Source organism: Oncorhynchus keta, chromosome 27 (genome assembly GCF_023373465.1).
Source record: "Oncorhynchus keta strain PuntledgeMale-10-30-2019 chromosome 27, Oket_V2, whole genome shotgun sequence".
Lineage (NCBI taxonomy): Eukaryota > Metazoa > Chordata > Actinopteri > Salmoniformes > Salmonidae > Oncorhynchus > Oncorhynchus keta.
Genome location: NC_068447.1, coordinates 36,684,432 through 36,704,914, shown reverse-complemented (window position 1 = coordinate 36,704,914; position 20,483 = coordinate 36,684,432). Strand labels below are relative to the sequence as shown.

The 20,483-nt window shown below is 43.3% G+C and overlaps 2 protein-coding genes across 6 annotated transcripts in view; both read right to left on the bottom strand.

The window, feature by feature from the left end:
• Positions 1–466: 466 nt before the first annotated feature.
• LOC118359914 (microtubule-associated protein RP/EB family member 1-like) lies at positions 467–7,285 on the bottom strand. Of its 2 annotated transcripts, XM_035738831.2 has the most exons (8): positions 7,118–7,285; positions 6,523–6,646; positions 4,474–4,619; positions 4,172–4,364; positions 3,930–3,977; positions 1,747–1,859; positions 1,397–1,549; positions 467–1,237 (listed from the first exon to the last, which is right to left on the bottom strand). In XM_035738831.2, exons 2-8 carry the CDS (start codon positions 6,641–6,643, stop codon positions 1,187–1,189), a joined length of 825 nt encoding a protein of 274 aa, XP_035594724.1. In that variant the 5' UTR covers positions 6,644–6,646; positions 7,118–7,285; the 3' UTR covers positions 467–1,186. The 2 variants fall into 2 exon arrangements, with proteins under 2 accessions (XP_035594724.1, XP_035594725.1); XM_035738832.2 differs by lacking the exon at positions 3,930–3,977 and having other exon boundaries at positions 7,118–7,284.
• Positions 7,286–10,959: 3,674 nt separating this feature from the next.
• The window catches only part of LOC118359913 (DNA (cytosine-5)-methyltransferase 3A-like), a 31,492-nt gene continuing 21,968 nt past the window's right edge, over positions 10,960–20,483 (bottom strand). For all 4 annotated transcript variants that reach the window (XM_035738827.1, XM_035738829.1, XM_035738828.1 and 1 more), the window contains 6 exons: positions 20,393–20,483; positions 19,819–19,967; positions 14,570–14,655; positions 14,279–14,348; positions 13,947–14,065; positions 10,960–13,673 (listed from right to left, as the gene is read on the bottom strand). In XM_035738827.1, the coding sequence (XP_035594720.1) occupies positions 13,532–13,673; positions 13,947–14,065; positions 14,279–14,348; positions 14,570–14,655; positions 19,819–19,967; positions 20,393–20,483 (657 nt within the window). In that variant the 3' untranslated portion in view covers positions 10,960–13,531. The remainder of the gene's footprint in view (positions 13,674–13,946; positions 14,066–14,278; positions 14,349–14,569; positions 14,656–19,818; positions 19,968–20,392) is intronic.

Sequence of the window (20,483 nt, the reverse complement as noted above, 5' to 3'; positions counted from 1 at the left end):
CCGGGCCTTGGGTAACTGCAGTTAGAACCAACTGCCAATAGCAATGCAAATGTACGTCAGGACATTTTAACGAGCACATAAATATACACATTCTAATTCAATTTCAGTGAATAACATCACATAGAAGTTAAAACAAGCTATTTCTTCAACCTATAAACACATCTAGTTTTTCCAATCAAACCTTCATTTTTAAAGAAAAGTAATGCCTGTAGAAGCCATATATTGCTACTAAGTTCACAAGCAGACTTCCTACGAATAGAGCTCTCAGTTCCTCTACTAAGAGTGTATAGTTCTGCTCTAACTGTAGACTCGAGGGATGTATTTCTTCACTGTGTAGACTGGCAACCATTCATCCTGTCTGTGGCTTACATTAGGAAGTAAATCAGAACATAGGTAAGTGGAGTGCAACTCTAGCCTACAATACACAAACACATACAATACACAAATGGCAGAATTAGTCTTATAATTTTGCTTTTAAGTAAGAAGTACATTCTTTTTTATTTAAGGTGCTCAATAAAAACACTTAATTTCATTGAAAAAAATCAAATAAGTAATGTGATGAATACCTGCGGAGATAAAAACAAACTAAATACAAATGCTGATCGCCTAAACCACAAATTTTAACTCTTAAGTATATAATGAATGTGTGTAAACATACCAGAAAAATTACAATCATTTCAATTGGCAGAGTAAACATTCATATATATATTTAAGAATGACTCATATTTGCAAATATCATATCAAAATAATCTAGTACAGTACTGTTTAGGTCAATTGGAAATATATAAGGAATAAAAAGACAACCTGAACATATTTCAAACGTAACAGGCCTAAATTTAAAGGCACAGAAAAGGCCAGAATAAGAACAAGGCAGAAAACCCCCAGAAAATAAGGACCCATTGGAATTTTATCCGGGGTTCTTCTTCTCTGGCGGCTGGATCAGCAGGGTCTCTGAAATGTATTTTATGGTCCAAAAAAAACAAAAAAAACACTTGGTCCAATAAACAGTTGGACCAAGGTGGCAGGCAGCGTATAATCCAGAGGCAACTTAATCCACAGTGTGAGTAAGTGCATGTTCATTAGACCCAAAGAGTGCGTATGAACGTTGCACATGCAAACTTGTGTGTGTGTGTGTGTATTGAAAAGTGTGTGATTAAGGTATGAACTGCAGTTGTGTCCATTTTCTTCAGAACTCTTCTGGTTCTTCTCCTTCAGCATCAGGAATAACAAACCCCTCCTGTTAGCAGGAAACAAAATTTGGATTTCAATATTCAAATACAACGCTACATTGGTTTCCTACTACAGATAATGATCGGTTATGAAACATGTATAGAAATGCAGAAGACGGAATTTCTCAGATGTGTCGGTCAGAGTATTCCTGTGAAGTTTCACTCACATCAGTGGCGTATAGAACATCCATAATCTTCTGCATCGTCGTATCTGCCTCTCCATCCACTTCTTGGCAGATGACCTCAATGGACCTCAGCTTTCCAAAATAAAAGTCTCTCTCTTTCTCCATGTCCTGGACAGTGGCCTTCAGGGAACTGACCTGAGGCGAGAGAATACATAAAAGTGACAGGAGAACGACTGGGCGGGGCTGTCATGACTCATGTTACAACTAAACAAGCTTCAATTTCAATAAACTGTTGACCGAGCACACAAAAGCCGGACAGGAGATTGAGGGGAAATCTCATTGTGTCTCATCACAACAACTAATTTTAGCAGTGACCCTCCGAAAGAACATACCTCCTGGGCTAGCTCCACCCTCTCCACGTCCTCTGCCCCTCCGGGCCTCCGCAAGGCACTCCCTGCTGACCTGGGCGGGGGTTTGGTTACTGCCGTTGTAGACCTCGTGGGAGCTGGATCCAACACAAATCACAAGTTGGCAAACTACGACAGAATAATAACAGTGGACTGTGTCCATGCACTCAACCTTAGATACACAATTGCACATTTATACCCACTGACTCCAGTTCCTAGCCTATAGAATACTGGAATGGACATGAACCTACGTATGATAGGATAAAGGTCAGCCATTTGTCAGGGGGTCAGTCAACTTTATACCACGGGTGGGTCTAATCCTGATGATTGGTTAAAACCGCATTCCAGCTGGTATCTATTCCACAAATTACCACCGGCTAAATTTTTATTTTTATTTTATTTTACCTTTATTTAACCAGGCAAGTCAGTTAAGAACATATTCTTATTTTCAATGACGGCCTGGGAACAGCGGGTTAACTGCCTGTTCAGGGGCAGAACGACAGATTTGTACCTTGTCAGCTCGGGGGTTTGAACTCGCAACCTTCCGGTTACTAGTCCAATGCTCTAACCACTAGGCTACGCTGCCGACCTTAAAATGCCTAGTTACTCTGTTCCATCTGACTGGACAATCCACTGTCTCATCATGACTTAAATGGTTTTCCAGTGCTGTGATAAGAGTAAAATAATGAATTTGAACAATGCATCTGCACTCTGTCTGTTAGCTAGCCAGACAGTTTTAGAGGAATGATTCCATATATTTTTTCTAATTAACTGTCAATATGCCATTCAAACAAATGCAATCAATGCACAGCTAGAGCCCATTAAAATCTGTTTCATTTGCCTGATTCCGTTTAGTTTTTTTTTAACAGGTTTCCATTTTTCCTAGTTTGAGCTCTCAACATTGCTTTTTTAATAAACCATCCAATGTAGTTTTTCCTAAGTTAACAGCAATGCTTAAACCACATCAGGAGACCACTTGAGGTGTGCATATGGGATTTAAAAAAAAGGAATTTAGTGTAGATGCCCTTTAATTCAACTGTGCAACAGCCAGAGATCATTGTTTGGTTAGCAATGTTTCTGTAGCGCTCATGTGATTCGAGTTTGCTAAACAAATGGCCACTGGGTTGGTGCAAATAATTATATTCTGCCAGGTAGGCATAGGCCACTTTGTAGTTAACAGTTCATCAAGAAATGTTTGGGGAGAGCCTTTCCATCTACCAGAACATGGTTGACATTACATTAGCACCATCGCTAACGGCTACACAAAGTGGTAGACAAACGGCAAAATACGAAATCACTAATGCATTTTATTCATGTCTTATGATAATCTTGGGCAAATTAATGCATTTTTCTAATAAATGCAATACATTTACTTGATTTCCTACTAAGTTCAATACATTTTGGAATATTGAATTCCGTTTTAATGTCTGGATTCTGTCCACTTTCTCCGCAGCGTGGATTTAACACTGATTTTATAGGACCCTACACTGGTTGAAATCAGTTGATGATAGGACTTAGACATAGTTGGAAATGCAACAACTATTGATACTGTGTCACATATACACTGAATAAAAAAATAAAACGCAACACGGATAGTGTTGGTCCCATGTTTCCTGAGCTGAAATAAAACATCCCAGAAATGTTCCATACACACAAAAAGCTTATTTCTCTCAAATGTTATGTACAAATTTGTTTACATCCCTGTTAGTGAGCATTTCTCTTTTGCCAAGATAATCCATCTACCTAACAGGTGTGGCATATCAAGAAGCAGATTAAACAGCATGATCATTACAGTTGCACCTGGTGCACCTATCAAAAGGCCACTAAAAATGTGCAGTTTTGTCACAACACCACAGATGTCTCAAGTTGAGGGAAAGTGCAATTGGCATGCATCACTCCTTTTATTTTCCTGCATAAGTATAATCAGGATTATGCCTGTACATTATTCCCATTAGACTTGTTTGGATTTCTCCCTGACCAACATGGCTGCCATTTTCAGCCCATTCTGGAACTTTGATGTTTATGACATACCCTACTAAATTAAGAGAGGCTATCTATGACCTAGCCTTACAAAAAAAAAAGAGTCATTTCCACAGTGTTACCATGACTGTGAAAGCCCACCATATGTGCCCATTGGAGATCCCGGTTTGACCATTAAACCACCTTACCGACTCTCGCCGCTGGTCTGATAAGAGGTGGGGAGCTGTGGAACTGTACTGAAATAGAGATGCATACAGTATGCATTGAAGGGATCAAGCATCAAAGACAGGAACAATTTATGTTCCAGCGGCTGACTGGGAGTAACTTGGATTAGACAGCCCCCCCTGTTTTTGCGTGTAGCTACATTTTCAATTAGGTATTTATGTTATAGTCATCAACATGTTAGAAATTATAAATTTTTCTTCCTCACCAGTGGTGGGCTTTCTTGGCTTGGATGCGACCTGCCCTGGGTTGGGCGTAGGAGCAGTGTCCTGGCCCTGGCGAGCACCGAGTGGGTCATACTCCTTTCCATCGTAGTTGGCATCAAATAATTTCTTGAACCATTGCACAAACTCAAAGTTGTCCTGGAACTTGCCTTTTATCAATTTATCCACAGGAATGATCTGGAAATTGTTTAAAAAGTGTCAATCTCAGTGGCAAAAATGGCAGTAATGTGATCTTTACAGCAATAGCCGAAGGTACACACTGAGTTAGACACTCGGAAACACTCACCTTGTCAACCCCAATCTTCTTAAAACTGGTCTGCAGAAGTTTGAAGTTGTGGAGGAACTCAGTCTCTAGTTTTGCCTGAAATTTTACCTTCTTCAAAGGGATGCATCCAGGGAAAAGCATGTCCATGAACTGACAGTAAGCGGCACCTGTGTGAATGTCATAAATCATTTATTAAATGACCAGCTAATCATGTCTCAACTTTTATAGGCTATAATCAGTGTAAAGTACTTAAGTAAAACTACTTTAAAGTACTACTTTGGTCATTTTTTGGGGGGTTTGCTTAATAAGGAATTTGAAATGATCCATACTTTTGATACATAAGTATATTTTAGCAATCACAATTCATACTTAACTATACTTAATACCAAATAATTAATAACTTACTCAAGTAGTAATTTACTGGGTGACATTTATTTTAATAATTTTATATTAAGGCATCTTTATTTTTACTCAAGTATAGAAATGGGGTACTTGCTCCTCTGCTCCTGATATTACCTCTTGCCTAAACGTCCTATGACAGCCAAAGCCACTTATCTGTGGGAAGTACAATTTCCATGAACGGGGAGTAGTTTCTAAGATGGCGGTAGATAAATATACAATGCATTCGGAAAGTATTCAGACCCCTTGACTTTTCCCACATTTTCTTACGTTACAGCCTTCTCAATCTACACACAATACCCCATTACTGGTCACAGAGGTGACCAAGAACCAGATGGTCACTCTGACAGAGCTCCAGTTCCTCTGTGGAGATGGGAGAACCTTCCAGAAGGACAACCATCTCTGCAGCACTCCACCAATCAGGCCTTTATGGTACAGTAAAAGGCAAATGACAGCCCACTTGGAGTTTGCCAAAGGGCACCTAAAGGACTCTGAAACCAAGATTGAACTCTTCGGCCTGAATGCCAAGCGTCACATCTGGAGGAAACCTGGACGAAGGTTCCCCTTCCGACTGGACAATGACCCTAAGCACACAGCCAAGCAAACGCAGGAGTGGCTTTGGGACACGTCTCTGAATATCCTTGAGGGGCCCAACCAGAGCCCAGACTTGAACCCTATCTAACCTCGCTGGAGAGACCTGAAAATAACTGTGCAGCAACATTCTCCATCCAACCTGACAGAACTTGAGAGAATCTGCAGAGAAGAATGGGATAAACTACCCAAATAAAGCTGTGCCAAGCTTGTAGCGTCACACCCAACACATTATAATACATTATCCCCTTATATGTTCCAGAACAATCAGAAAGCTCAGAACCCCTAGAGGCCCCCTTTAAATCGCTGCCAAAGGTGCTTCAACAAAGTACTGAGTAATTGGTCTGAGTTCTTGTGTAAATGTAATTTCATTTTTTAATATGAATTAGCAAAAATTTCTAAACACGTTTCTGCTTTGTCATTCTGGGTATTTTGATGAGATGTTAATGCCTTTTAGAATAAGGCTGTAACGTAAAAAAAAAAAATGTGGAAAAGGTCAAGGGGTCTGAATACTTTCGAATGCATGGTATAGGGCTACACATACAGGCTGATGGTGTTGTACTTAGTTGCCGAGCGGGCTTGAACCTTCTGCACATAGCAAAAGTAGAACAGACTCATAGTTATGTATTAATTGAGCATAGTCCAGACTGGTTATAGATATGTAATAATAATCAAGCAAAGGATGCATTGACAATACGATTTAATAAACTTCCATCCAACCTTTTCCTGGTGATACTTTCTTGGTTCTCCATTCTGATGCCACAGGTGTCTTATAAACGTTATTTTGCAGTTGCAGGTGGAACTTGCAATTTAATATTCTGAAAAATATTAAATGCACTTTCTGTATTGAGTCAAATTATTTTTATTTTTATTATTTTTTTAGTTCCACCTGCAACTGGAAACAGGAGTTTAAAAGACAAGGTATGCATCTCCAAATAAAGGTTTGTCGAAAATAACGTTACCACGCTTTGAATGAACCATCGGAACGGCCATCACAACCTAGTTAGCTATGCCGATGGACATATTTCTGGTTTGATCTAGATCAGCTAAATTAGCTAGCTAACGTGATTTCTTACTGACCTGAGCACAACTGCTCAATCTTGGCGTAGTTCATCTGTACAGACTCGTTGATCCAAGAAAGCATATCATGACGACTAAGGTTGTCGCCGGTCACAGATGTGGAGTAAACGTTCACAGCCATCTTCTAGTTTGGTACATGAGAATAATATAAAAGTTTTAGGGAAGAAGGGACAAACAAAGAAACATCTAGCTCATTTACATCTTAGTTAGCTAGCTAAGACAGGCACGACCAATGTTCTTTATGGCTAGACAGCTACTAGTAGCTAGTCAACGTTTTAGCTAACGTTTGCTAACTTTACGCCCTATTAGCTAAATTGCCGTGTTAACCATCATAAACTTTGACGTAGTTGACAGTGATCGTTGCCAGCTAACGTTAGTCATATAATGTTAGCATCACGTTATACAGAGTTGACCAGTTTAGCTAATATTGAGCTAATCCGGAACAGCTAACCTAACAATACGAGAGCTAGCTGTTAGCTATCAAACACACCTATCCTTCAACGACATCATCGCTAACACTAGATACACTATTCATTTTAGCTGGGTAGTTCTACTATGCATTATCCATTTCCGTGAAACACGCTTTTGAACTTACATTTTCTTAATCTTCCACTGGTTGAATCAAAGTACAAAAAGGTTAAAACTTGTGGAAACACCAAACTTTCTCGCCGTTCACCGGCGTTTTAATTCTTACGTGCCTTGCTCCTTCCCCTTGGCTCTTGTTGTACGGTTAGAAGGTAGCTGAACATTAACGTTGCTGCCACCTACAGGCTTGGAGTATACACAACAGGCTATGGCTCCCACTTCTTCTTCTTTAAGGTTTTATGGCAGATTACACCTATTGGTCTATTGCCGCCACCTATTGTTCGGTCTATTGAACCCAAAAATATCCCACTGAGGGGGAGGGGGAAACATCTCACTTCTTCAGTAACAGTTCAAATCACATCCCTAAACAGGCTTAGCTGCCTGTGAGGACGGAGCATTCATCCACAGAATTATTTGTAATGCCTCTGCTGTAAAATCCCTGAGTCCCAAAAAACAATCAACCGCACTCACAATGATACCTATTTTCTCAGATTTCCACTCTGTGTGTGCTGTGCAGTTGATAAGCAATGTAATAAACGCTACAAAATCCACCTTCTGCCTGGATTATTGACCTCTGCCTGCCCTGTCCCTGAGCCTGCCTGCCGTTTCTGTACCTTGTCACACCACCCTGGATTATTAATTAACCTCTGTCTGGCCTGACCCTTAGTCTGCCTGCCGTTCTGTACCTTTTGGACTCTGATCTGTATTACTGGCCTCTGCCTGCCCTTGACCTGTCGTTTTGCCTGCCCCTTGTTCTAGTAATAAACTTTTGTTACTTTGACATTGTCTGCATCTGGGTTTTCCCTGAAACGTGATAGTACGAACTTGCCATGACTGACCCAGCAGACTCGGACCAGCTCCGCAACACCATCTCCTCCCAAGGAGCCACCATTGGAAGGCACGGGGAGTAGCTTCATGACCTTATGGAAAGGGTCCAGACCTTGGCCGAACGCCAAGACCGAGCGGTGAACACATTGCCGGAGCAATTCCACGGGTTGTCTGTTAGGCAGCCTACCACGAGGGTAACTTCCCAGACTCCCGCAGTGTGGCAGACTATGCAGTGGATTTCCGCACGTTGGCATCTGAGAGTGCCTGGAACCTGGAAGCGCTGTTTGACATGTTTCTGCACGGAGTATCAGAGGAAGTAATGAACGAGCTTGCAGCCCAGGAACTACCGACGGATCTCGACTCGCCCATTGCCTTGACCATTCGGATCGATGGGAGACTACGGGAGTGAAGGAAGGAAAGGAGGTTTGATTCCTCTCGCCCGACCAAGGCTTCCACCTCGCCTCCGAGACATCCCTGAAGTCCCTGACGGTCCCTTTGCCGAGAGAACCCAAGGCTACCCGACTTCCCGAGCCAATGCAACTAGGCAGACCTAGGCTGTCCCCAGCCAAATGGCTATACAGCCTTCACACAAAGAGTTGCCTGTATTGCGGGACTACTAGTCATTTCGTGGCCACCTGTCCACGAAAAGACCAGGCTCACTGGTAGGATCGAGTAGTCTGGTGGGCCATACAGAGAACTTTTCCTCTCCCCTTACCCACACCCCTTTTCATACAATCTTGCTCTGGGGGAACCAGTCGAAATCTCTCCGGGTACTCATCGTCTCTGGGGCCGATGAGAGCTTTAAGGACGCTACCCTGGCGTCCGAGCTGGGCATCCCAGATGAGGTACGCTATCTTAGAGCGATCCAAGGTGAAGGAGGAGGGCTGCAGCTCGATGACGAGGGAACACTAAGCGAGAAACACCCGACAGGTGCCCGACACTACCATTGAAGCGTTCCAGGGGAGACACTCCAGCGGGCCATCGTGTTCTCCAAGCTGCCCTAACACCTGGTGCGGATATGGAAAGGGGAAGAGTGGAAGACTGCCTTCAACATAACCAGCGGTCACTGCGAGTATCTGGTCATGCCATTTGGCCTTACCAACGCCTCTGTTGTGTTCCAGGCTCTGGTGAATGATGTTCTCTGTGACATGTTGAACCAGTTTGCCTTCGTCTACCTAGACGGCATCCTCGTTTTCTCCCTCTCCTCCCAAGAATACCTGCTCCATGTCCGCCAGGTTCTCCAACACCTCCTGGAGAACCAACTTTTTGTGAAAGCAGAGAAGTGCGAATGCCATCGCTCCACCATCCCCTTCCTGGGTTACACCATTGCTGCAGGGAGAGTACAGATGGGATCCCGGGAAGGTGAGAGTGGTGGTGGACTGGCCCCAGCCTACGTCGAGTGAAAGTGCAACGTTTCCTGGGATTCGCCAACTTCTATCACCGCTTTATCCGGGGTTACAGCACCCTAGCTTCCCCCCTATCCGTTCACGTGGTCCTTAGCTGTGGGATCTTAAACACAGTTTCACAACAGCTCCCATCTTGGTTCATCCTGACCCGTCCCGCCAGTTTGTGGTGGAGGTCGATGCTTCAAATGTCGGAGTAGGGGCTGCCCTGTCCCAGCGTTCTGCACTGGACCTCAAGTTACATCCCCGCGCCTTCGTCTCCCGTTGCTTCAACACCACAGAGAGGAACTACGATGTGGGGAATCGTGAGCTTATCGAGGTGAAGATGGCGCTGGAACAGTGGATGCCCTCGAGGGGGCGGAACATCCGTTCTTCGTGTGGACAGACCACAAGAATCTGGAATATCTCCGCCAAGCGTCTCAACTCCAGGCAAGCTAGATGGGCCCTGCTTTTCACCCCTTATTCTTACCACCTCTGACTCATTCACCCAGACAGGACACTTCAGTCATTTGGGTGCATGTGGTGCATGCACACCACACTTGCCGCATTTAAGCTCTCCCGTCTACATACACTTGACACGTGACTAAATATTTTGCATCTATCACACTGCATTGGTTTGGGCACGAAGGCTCTCACAGGATATGTCGTAAAACCCAAATACACGTGAGAAGGGAGAGACTCTTCATCAAAAAAAAGCATATGAGTCAGTCGGTGTGCACCTAACACTTGATTCCTTTTACTTCTAGCGCCACCCCAGAGATAACAGCCTTGATAGGCGCCCTGCTTCGAAGATCCACACACGACACATTCCAATCCGATATTTTCCTGAAGTGCAGAGCACTCTCCTTCTGTTCCATAGATACACAAAAAAAATGAAATAAGCCCACTTCTCGTTACTCTCATGGACGCCACCTTATCTAACGCATCCACTATATTTATAGATTTATAGATCTCCCAGGTAACTACATAGATTGAAAACCCTTACTCTAACCAAAAAAGAATCAGAACTAGGTTGGATTTACTAGATTACACTACGACTTTACTTCTCTTATTTCCTTTTGCATTTGCCACTGTAATACAATTCTTCTCATCTCCACTCGACACACAATTTGGTTCAAACTGAACATCCACTTCATTTTCTCCCTCCAAGGTACCTCTGCACGACCACTCATGGTTCCCACTTATGGGCCCACTAGGAGAAATAGGAGTTCATTTTTTACCACCTGAACTATGACCTGTTGAATTTACAGACACTTCCACAATCTCAGCAATAGTATGCATCACTCGGCCTCCCGAGTGGCACAGTGGTCTAAGGCACTGCATCTCAGTGCAAGAGGCGTCACTACAGACACCCTGGTTTGAATCCAGGTTGTATCATAACCGGCCGCGATTGGGAGTCCCATAGGGCATCGCACAATTGGCCCAGCTTCGGCCGGTGTAGGCCGTCATTGTAAATAAGAATTTGTTCTTAACTGACTTGCCTAGTTAAATAAAGGTTCAATCAAATAAATATTGTTTTGTCAAAAGCCTGCCAGAGCGCCCACAAACTCACTCACACCGGGCACACAGTATTCACAGTATAATATATACATCAATTAACAGACTGACAACACAGACAATGTACAAATAATACAATTAGGGCAGTTTATTTCTCATCTCTAACATGATCAAAAGCTTTACATGGGGTTATGAGACTATGACAGCTATACACTAAACAAGCTGGGGAACAGCTAACCATGTTATATACAGCTTGACTCAATATTAACATACCATGCAAGAAAATATGAAATATAAGAAAACAATTGAACAATAATATAGCACCAATAGGAGTCTAGTGATGACCCGAATAACCTCATTTTAAAGGCATTGTTATTAAAGTGTTATAGAAACATACAGTACACAAAACAATTGTTTGTTCCTTTTGTTTCATTTCAAAAAAACTATTCATAAGGCCAGTATCCTATGTAAATCACTGTCCAGACTGTGTTCACCTGGTTGTGCTTATGAAAAATAGAAAGAAAAACACATTTGGTATACAGTATCTGTTCTGCCTCAGAGTTGAGATCAGTCACCACACTGACACACTTCATACAGTACAGCAGGTAGGTATGGATGGTAGAGGGGAACAAGGGTTCAAAACTGATGAGTTACAAATCTCAGTAACCCCAAATGACAAACAGTACTCATTTTAGAATGTAGCGTAACTTCAAGTTTTTGATGAAAGCTGGTTGTGTTGTGATATCATCAACAAACTTGTTGAGAGCGAGATGAACAGAACGCTGCAGTTAAAGCCATCACTTCAATTTAACACACAGATGACCTGTCATAACAACACACGTCACATGCATGAAACTGAAGTGGGTTTGTTATGATTAGGCCCTCCATGTGACCTTCATCAACACTCCATGAACATACAACGTCAGTTTAAAACAGTTGCTTTCAGAAAAAAAGTGCCCACTTTAAAGACAAACTTACACGCTGCCTGTCTGTTTTACTGAAACAATTACGTGAAGACATTGATGATGTACTCCTTTCCTCAGAACTTTGTCCAACTCCCTTTACAATATTTAAGAATGAATAATTACAGAAGAAAAATAGTTCTACGTATATTGTTATCTAGGTTTTAACAGTTGTTTAGTAGGCACTTGCGATTACAACCGTTCTTCTCCCCATTGTTCCAAGACAGGGAGAAGGCACACATCTTACTATTCAAATCAAACATGTAAGGACTGGTTTCAGCAACTTTTTCTTTCACATGCTTGACTATATCCCCTAAATTAAAGCCTATAAGTGGCATGCTCTAACAAGTGAGACAATAGTTATGCCTCCATTAACATTTAGTCATTTCTTTTTTTTGTCGACATTTAAAAATGCTGCGTTTCTATTCAACTGTCGTGTGTCGATGAAAACAGCTGGACGTAATGACGTCTCCCCTTAAAATAACACTTTTCGCAAAAACCTAGAATGTCGAATAAAAATGTGGTAAAATTAGCAATATTTAGCAAAAAAAATACAATTTTGTTTCCAGATAGAACCCTCTGTGGAAAGGGTTCTACATGGAACCCAAAAGAGTTCTACCTGGAACCAAAAGGGTTTCTTCAAATGGGACATCATGCAAAGAAAAATTTTTTTCCCCCCGAGATGAATAAATGGATTTTGCCATCAGTAGGCATTTAGAATTAAATCTGGAGTGGACATTTATAGTTACGCGATAACATCAAATGCCCCACGTAGGCCTACCTTCAAAATTATTCGTCAATCATAATTTATTCGTAAGACAAAAGAAAAATCCACCCATGTCGAATGTATAAAAATGTATTAGATCTTTAGAAAATGTCTCTGCCGTTTCCATTACACATGTGGCAATTCTTTTTTGTGTGACATTGCTTTAGTCTAATTAACCTGTGTCAATGGAAACCTGCCTATAGTTAGTGAAAATGTGTGTCCTGTGAACACCTCTTTGACAAGAATATCATTAAAAACCCTAACATAGCACCACAAAGACTGTAACCCTGATGAATATTGTCCAAGGTAAAATACAATCAAACACTCAAGGCACATTTTTTTTTGCCTTGGTTTGAATCTGAGTTTTGGATTTTTAATTATTTTGGAAGATCTATTTTTCCAAACAAGTAAAAAAAAACATTAGGTTTATTCACCTAATTACACGTGAACATGATTTATCTGACTATTTATAACATTCAAATATAAAATAAATGATACAGAATCATTCAATTAAATAGAGATAAAACTGTGTTTCTGCAGATGTCAGACCGATCATAGATTAGTATTGAGGTAGATAGTGGGCAGGGTTTGAGGTCTGATCTCACCATCATTGACCAAAAGTTGACAAAACCGAACATCAAATAAATGATAGACAAACGTGAACTATTCCAGACAAACGGAAAGAACCAAAAAGTGTCAGTGCATTCTGGTAATATTATGATCATATGACCACACTGCATTGAAACAGATGCTCATTATCTAAACCTAATAAAACACTTGATACAGCCAATGATAAAAAGACTAAGATGATTCCGTGAGGTCAGTCTGAGAAACACAGGACAGTTCCTTTCACTGAAAAGCAGGGCAGGATAATGATCTTTTTTTTACCCTCCTCTCTCCAACAATCAGCCATTTCATGTTGCTGTTGTTGTTGACGACAGTGTGCAGCACACAGGAACGTGAGGTTCCTACTCACAGGCAAAGTAGTCCTTGAGTGGAGCGAAGAGGTGCCGGATAACTGGTACACTCCATGATCGGCCCAGTACTTTCTGCCGCTGGCTCCGACCCATGTTGTTGACATCAGTGTAATGCTTGGGAAAGCCGAAGATCCTGCAGAAAGGTCAATCACATAACATGGAAAATGTTAGAGCCATTTCAAAACAATCCGAGTGTAAGTGTATTTGTTTTTAGAAATGACAGATTACATTCACTTAACTACCGTAAGTACATTGACTTTTACTAGAGAGTGCAGTATCCATGATCAGTCACGGTATAGGAATAATGCTGACTACAAAACTTTAAAACAATGTAATTACACTGTGATCACTTCTATATTCTATGCTGTTCCAACCTCTACCCTTTTACTCAATAATAAAGACTTACTTCTCCATCTCTGTGCACCAAAGGTAGTCCTCCTTGCCATTAAAGTCGACAGGTAGTGATCCCATCTTCCCTTGTCTGATGGAGTTGGACTTGGTGGTGATGGTACGAACTTTGTTATACTGTAAGGGAAAGAACCGACAGATAACAATCACAGCTTTAACCATATTTCAAATATGGACGTACTCACCAGTCACACCTGATGCTAGAAACTCATTCAGAAATAAGAAAATAGCCATTAGAATTAACCTAAACAGCCTTTTAACTTCAACCTCGCTTGTCAGTAAAGTACTGAATTATAAGAAAATCTAGAAGCAAGAGCTTGTCAGTCTTACCTTGGCCGTGCGTCCAGGCTCCAGACAATCCTGCAGGTTCACCTTATCATCCAGAGAGGTAGCTAGAGGTCTAAGGAGAAAAAAACATACAGACAAGTGAACTCTCTCATGTAGGTGGGTTGAACATAATGTAAGTCGCTCTGGATAAGAGCGTCTGCTAAATGACTTAAATGTAATGTAAATGATAAGAAAAACAACATGATATTGATAGTGCATGTGTTAGTGTTCATCAGTAGGAGTATGTGAAGGGATATGGGGATGTGTCTATGTGTTAGTCGTATTTATGTTTACCTGTTCATGCCAGGGAGGTTTCCCCAGAAGTAGCGAGCTCTGTGAGCTGGGCTCACTTTTACCGCATCGATCAGGATGGGATTACACTGGAAATAGATGAGATGAGATTTACAGTTGAAGTCGGAAGTTTACATACACTTACGTTGGAGTCATTAAAACTCTTTTTTCAACCCCTCCACAAATTTCTTGTTAACACACTATCGTTTTGGCAAGTTGGTTAGGACATCTACTTTGTGCATGACACAGGTAATTTTTCCAACAATTGTTTATAGACAGATTATTTCATTTATAATTTACTGTATCACAATTCCAGTGGGTCAGAAGTTTACATACACTAAGTTGACTGTGACTTTAAACAGTTTGGAAAATACCGGAAAATGATGTCATTGCATTAGAAGATTCTGATTTACATCATTTGAGTCAATTGGAGGTGTACCTGTGGATGTATTTCAAGGCCTACCTTCAATCTCAGTGCCTCTTTGCTTGACATCATTGGAAAATCAAAATAAATCAGCCAAGATCTCAGAAAAAAAATTGTAGACCTCCACAAGTCTGGTTCATCCTTGGGAGCAATTTCCAAATGCCTGAAGGTACCACGTTCATCTCTACAAACAATAGTACGCAAGTATAAACACCATGGGACCACGCAGACGTCATACCTCTCAGGAACGAGACGCGTTCTGTCTCCTAGAGATGAACATACTTTGGTGTGAAAGTGCAAATCAATCCCAGAACAACAGCAAAAGACCCTGTGAAGATTCTGGAGGAAACAGGTACAAAAGTATCTATATCCACAGTAAAATTAATCCTATATCGACATAACCTGAAAGGCCGCTCAGCAAGGAAGACGCCACTGCTCCAAAACCGCCATAAAAAAGCCAGACTACGGTTTGCAACTGCACATAGGGACAAAGATCGTACTTTTTGGAGAAAAGTTCTCTGGTCTGATGAAACAAAAATAGAACTGTTTGGCCATAATGACCATCGTCAGGAAAAAGGGCGAGGCTTGCAAGCCGAAGAACACCATACCAACCGTGAAGCACGGGGGTGGCAGCATCATGTTGTGGGGGTGCTTTGCTGCATGAGGGACTGGGGCACTTCACAAAATAGATGGCTTCATGAGGCAGGAAAATGATGTGGATATATTGAAGCAAAATCTCAAGACATCAGTCAGGAAGTTAAAGCTTGGTCGCAAATGGGTCTTCCAAATGGACAATTACCCCAAGCATACTTCCTAAATTGTGGCAAAATGGCTTAAGGACAACAAAGTCAAGGTATTGAAGTGGCCATCACAAAGCCCTGGCCTCAATCCTATAGAACATTTGTAGGCAGAACTGAAAAAGCGTGAGCGAGCAAGGAGGCCTACAAACCTGACTCAGTTACACCAGCTGTCAGGAGGAATGGGCAAAATTCACCCAACTTATTGTGGGAAGCTTGTGGAAGGCTACCCAAAACGTTTGACCCAAGTTAAACAATTTAAAGGCAATGCTACCAAATACTAATTGAGTAAATGTAAACTTCTGACCCACTCGTAATGTGATGAAAGAAATAAAAGCTGAAATATATCATTCTCTCTACTATTTTTGTCACGTTCTGACCTTAGTTCTTTTGTTATGTCTTTGTTTTAGTATGATCAGGACGTGAGTTGGGTGGGTTGTCTATGTTAGTTTTTCTATGATTTTCTATTTCTGTGTTTGGCCTGGTATGGTTCTCAATCAGAGGCAGCTGTCAATTGTTGTCCCTGATTGAGAACCATATTTAGGTAGCCTGATTTCTATTTTGTTTCGTGGGTGATTATTTTCTGTCTTTGTGTATGTTACCAGACAGGACTGTTTCGTTTCGTGTCACTCTCGTTTATCGTTTTGTTGTTTTGTTCGAGTATTCGTTTTCATTAAAAGGCATAATGAATACTTACCACGCTGCACCTTGGTCCTCACCCTCTTCCACCAACAACGGCCGTTACAGAATCACCCAGCACTAAAGGAACAAGCAGCGTGGCAGCGGCAGCGATCTCAGGACTCCTGGACATGGGAGGAGATTCTGGACGGCAAGGGACCCTGGGCACATGCTTGAGAATATCGCCGCCCCAAGGCTGAGCTGGAGGCAGCGAAAGCCGAGAGGCGGTGGTATGAGGAGGCAGCGCGGCTGGAAGCCCGAGAGGCAGCCCCAAAAATGTATTGGGGGGGGCACACGTGGAGTGTGGCGACGTCAGGTAGGAGACCTGCGCCAACTCCCCGTGCTTACCGTGGAGAGAGAGGGACCGGGCAGGCACCGTGTTATGCTGTGAGGCGCACGGTGTCGCCGGTGCACAGGCATAGCCTGGTGCGGTACATAGCAGCGCCTCGTATTGGCCGGGCTAGGTTGGGCATCGAGCCAGGTGCCATGTAGCCGGCTCAGCGCATCTGGTCTCCAGTGCATCTCCTCGGGCCGGGGTACATAGCACCAGCACTACGTATGGTGTCCCCGGTTCGCCAGCACAGCCCAGTGCGGGCTATTCCACCTCACCGCACTGGCCTGGCTACGGAGAGCATTCAGCCAGGTAGGGTTGGACAGGCTCGGTGCTCGAGACCTCCAGTGCGCCTTCACGGTCCGGTCTATCCAGTGCCACCTCCACGCACCAGCCCTCCGGTGGCAGCCCCCCACACCAGACTGTCTCTCTGTCTCCTCCCTAAAGGTGCTCCCGCCTGTCCAGCACTGCCGGAGTCTCCCGTCTGTCTTGAGCTGCCAGAGTCTCCCTCCTGCCCAGCGCTGCCAGAGTCTCCCTCCTGCCGTGAGCTGCCGGAGTCTCCCTCCTGCCCTGAGCTGCCAGTCTCCCTCCTGCCCTGAGCTGCCAGAGTCTCCCTCCTGTCCTGAGCTGCCAGAGTCTCCTCCTGCCCTGAGCTGCCAGAGTCTCCCTCCTGCCCTGAGCTGCCAGAGTCTCCCTCCTGCCCTGAGCTGCCAGAGTCTACCTCCTGCCCTGAGCTGCCAGAGTCTACCTCCTGCCCTGAGCTGCCAGGCTCCCTCCTGCCCTGGCAGAGTCTCCCTCCTGCCCTAAGCTGCCAGAGTCTCCCTCCTGCCCTGAGCTGCCAGAGTCTCCCTCCTGCCCTGAGCTGCCAGAGTCTCCCGTCTGTCCTGAGCTGCCAGAGTCGCCCGTCTGTCCTGAGCTGCCAGAGTCGCCCGTCTGTCCTGAGCTGCCGGAATCGCCCTTCACTCCGGAGCTGCCGGAGTCTCCCGCCTGTCCAGTGCTGCCGGAATCTCCCGTTCGTCCGGTGCTGTTGGAATCTCCCGTCCATTTGGGACCCAATGCTAGGGTCCCCAGTCCGAGGTCGGCGGCGAGGGTCGCCGCTTGAAAGAGGCAACGGAGGCGGTTGAGGAGGCGGACAAAGACTATGGTAGAGTGGGGTCCACGTCCCGCACCAGAGCCCCCACCGCGGACAGACACCCACCCAGACCCTCCCCTATAGGTTCAGGTTTTGGCGGCCGGAGTCCGCACCTTTGGGGGGGCGGGGGGTAGTATTGTCACGTTCTGACCATAGTTCTTTTGTTATGTCTTTGTTTTAGTATGGTCAGGGCGTGAGTTAGGTGGGTTGTCTATGTTAGTTTTTCTATGATTTGCTATTTCTGTGTTTGGCCTGGTATGGTTCTCAATCAGAGGCAGCTGTCAATCGTTGTCCCTGATTGAGAACCATATTTAGGTAGCCTGTTTTCTATTGTGTTTCGTGGGTGATTATCTTCTGTCTTTGTGTATGTTACCAGACAGGACTCTTTCGTTTTTTTGTCATTCTCGTTTATTGTTTTGTTCGAGTATTCGTTTTCATTATAAGGCATAATGAATACTTACCACACTGAACCTTCGTCCTCCTCTCTTTCTCCCACAGACGAACATTACAATTTTTCTGACATTTCACATTCTTAAAATAAAGTGGTGATCTAACTGATTAAATGTCAGGAATTGTGAAAACTGAGTAAATGTATTTGGCTAATACGGAACCCAAACCGGCTGCGCGCGTGCGCCATCATGCATACATTTATTTTGTCCCCCCACACCAAACGCGATCACAACACGCAGGTTAAAATATCAAAACAAACTCTGAACCAATTACATTCATTTGGGGAAAGGACGAAAACCATTAAACATTTATGGCAATTTAGCTAGCTAACTTGCACTTGATAGCTAATTTGTCCTATTTAGCTAGCTTGCTGTTGCTAGCTAATTTGTCCTGGGATATAAAAATGGAGATGTTATTTTACCAGAAATGCACAAGGTCCTCTACGCTGACAATTAATCCACACATAAAACGGTCAACCAAATCGTTTCTAGTCATCTCTCCTCATTCCAGGCTTTTTCTTCTTTGAACTTGGTGATTGGCATCCAAACTTTCATAGTATTACCACGACGACCGACAACACAGTTCGTCTTTCAATCGCCCACATGGGTACAGTGGGGCATGTCTTCCATTTGTCCTTTGACAGCTCTTTGGTCTTGGCCATAGTGGAGTTTGGAGTGTGACTGTTTGAGGTTGTGGACAGGTGTCTTTTATACTGATAACAAGTTCAAACAGGTGCCATTATTACAGGTAACGAGTGGAGGACAGAGGAGCCTCTTAAAGAAGAAGTTGCAGGTCTGTGAGAGCCAGAAATCTTGCTTGTTTGTAGGTGACCAAATACTTATTTTCCACCATAATTTGCAAATTAATTAATAAAAAATCCTACAATGTGATTTTCTGTATTTTTTCCCCCTCATTTTGTCTGTCATAGTTGAAGTGTACCTATGATGATAATTACAGGCCTCTTATCTTTTTAAGTTGGAGAACTTGCACAATTGGTGGCTGACTAAATACTTATTTGCCCCACTGTATAACCAATGAGGAGATGGCATGTGGGTATCTGCTACTATTAACCAATGAGGAGATGGGAGAGGCAAGACTTGCACCGCGATCTGCGTCACAAATAGAACTGACTTCTATTTTAGCCCTTGGCAACGCAGACGCTCGTTGACGGGCGCGAGCAGTGTGGATGCAATGATTGAATAATATAGATTTCTACATTTATTTTTGCAACACTCGGGCACGCGACGCGAGCTGTGTAGTCAGGGTATAAGGTGTACGTAAACTTCCGACTTCAACTGTATTAGTAATAATGAAACACACCGCCCAAATGCCATTGAACAGGGAGAGAGAGGGAGAATGAGCAAGAGAGTTAAAGAAAGAGAGAGAGAAAGGAAGAAGGAGAGGCCTCATTGACCATGAAATAGCTGCTAGTGCCTTTACCTCAAGAAAGCGACAGATGTCAGCCAGGTCATGACCGCGCATAGCCACCACATTTTCAAAGAGCCAGAAGAATGGACGGTTGTCATCATCCTTTGGCCTCATCATGGTCAGCATCCTGTAATATTCAAAGAACAGCCTGCCTGTGCCCTCTGGAAACAGAGACCGAGAAAACCAATGAAACACCATTAAAAACCCATTTACTAGGCCAATGGATAGGTTAGCGTGTACAGACACGTGCATCTAACAGTAGGCTACCATGTTAACTGCTAATAAAACGATGTGATAACATACTTGATAAAGTTCTCCAGACATTAGCTCTCTACATTGTCTAGCACAGTGGTTCATAAAACCTCTCCTACTTACCTCAGAAAATTCACAATTCTGTTGTAGCCCTGAACTAACTCACCCGATTCAACTATCCAAGGACTTGATAATTAGTTAACAAGTTGAATAAGGTGCGCTGGTTCTGGAATTGATCAAATACATGGACAGCTAGGGGTTCTCCAGGAGAGGTCGGAGAACCACTGGTCAAGTGGAAACACTCCATATACTTTGAAGTCAGGAGGTTCCTTACCAAATAAGCCCTTCCGAGCAGGGTTGACGCAGGCCAGGTCATTGCAGGGGCTTCCTCCAATCAGGAGGTCAAAGGGACCCCATTCAGCCAG

Coding starts and splice junctions, on each gene's coding strand:
- LOC118359914 (XM_035738831.2), bottom strand. CDS start 6,643: ATGGCTGTGAACGTTTACTCCACATCTGTGACCGGCGACAACCTTAGT. Junction 4,365..4,473: donor AGAAGATTGGGGTTGACAAG/GTGAGTGTTTCC, acceptor AACAATTTCCAG/ATCATTCCTGTGGATAAATT. Junction 1,550..1,746: donor GGGTGGAGCTAGCCCAGGAG/GTATGTTCTTTC, acceptor CTCTCGCCTCAG/GTCAGTTCCCTGAAGGCCAC.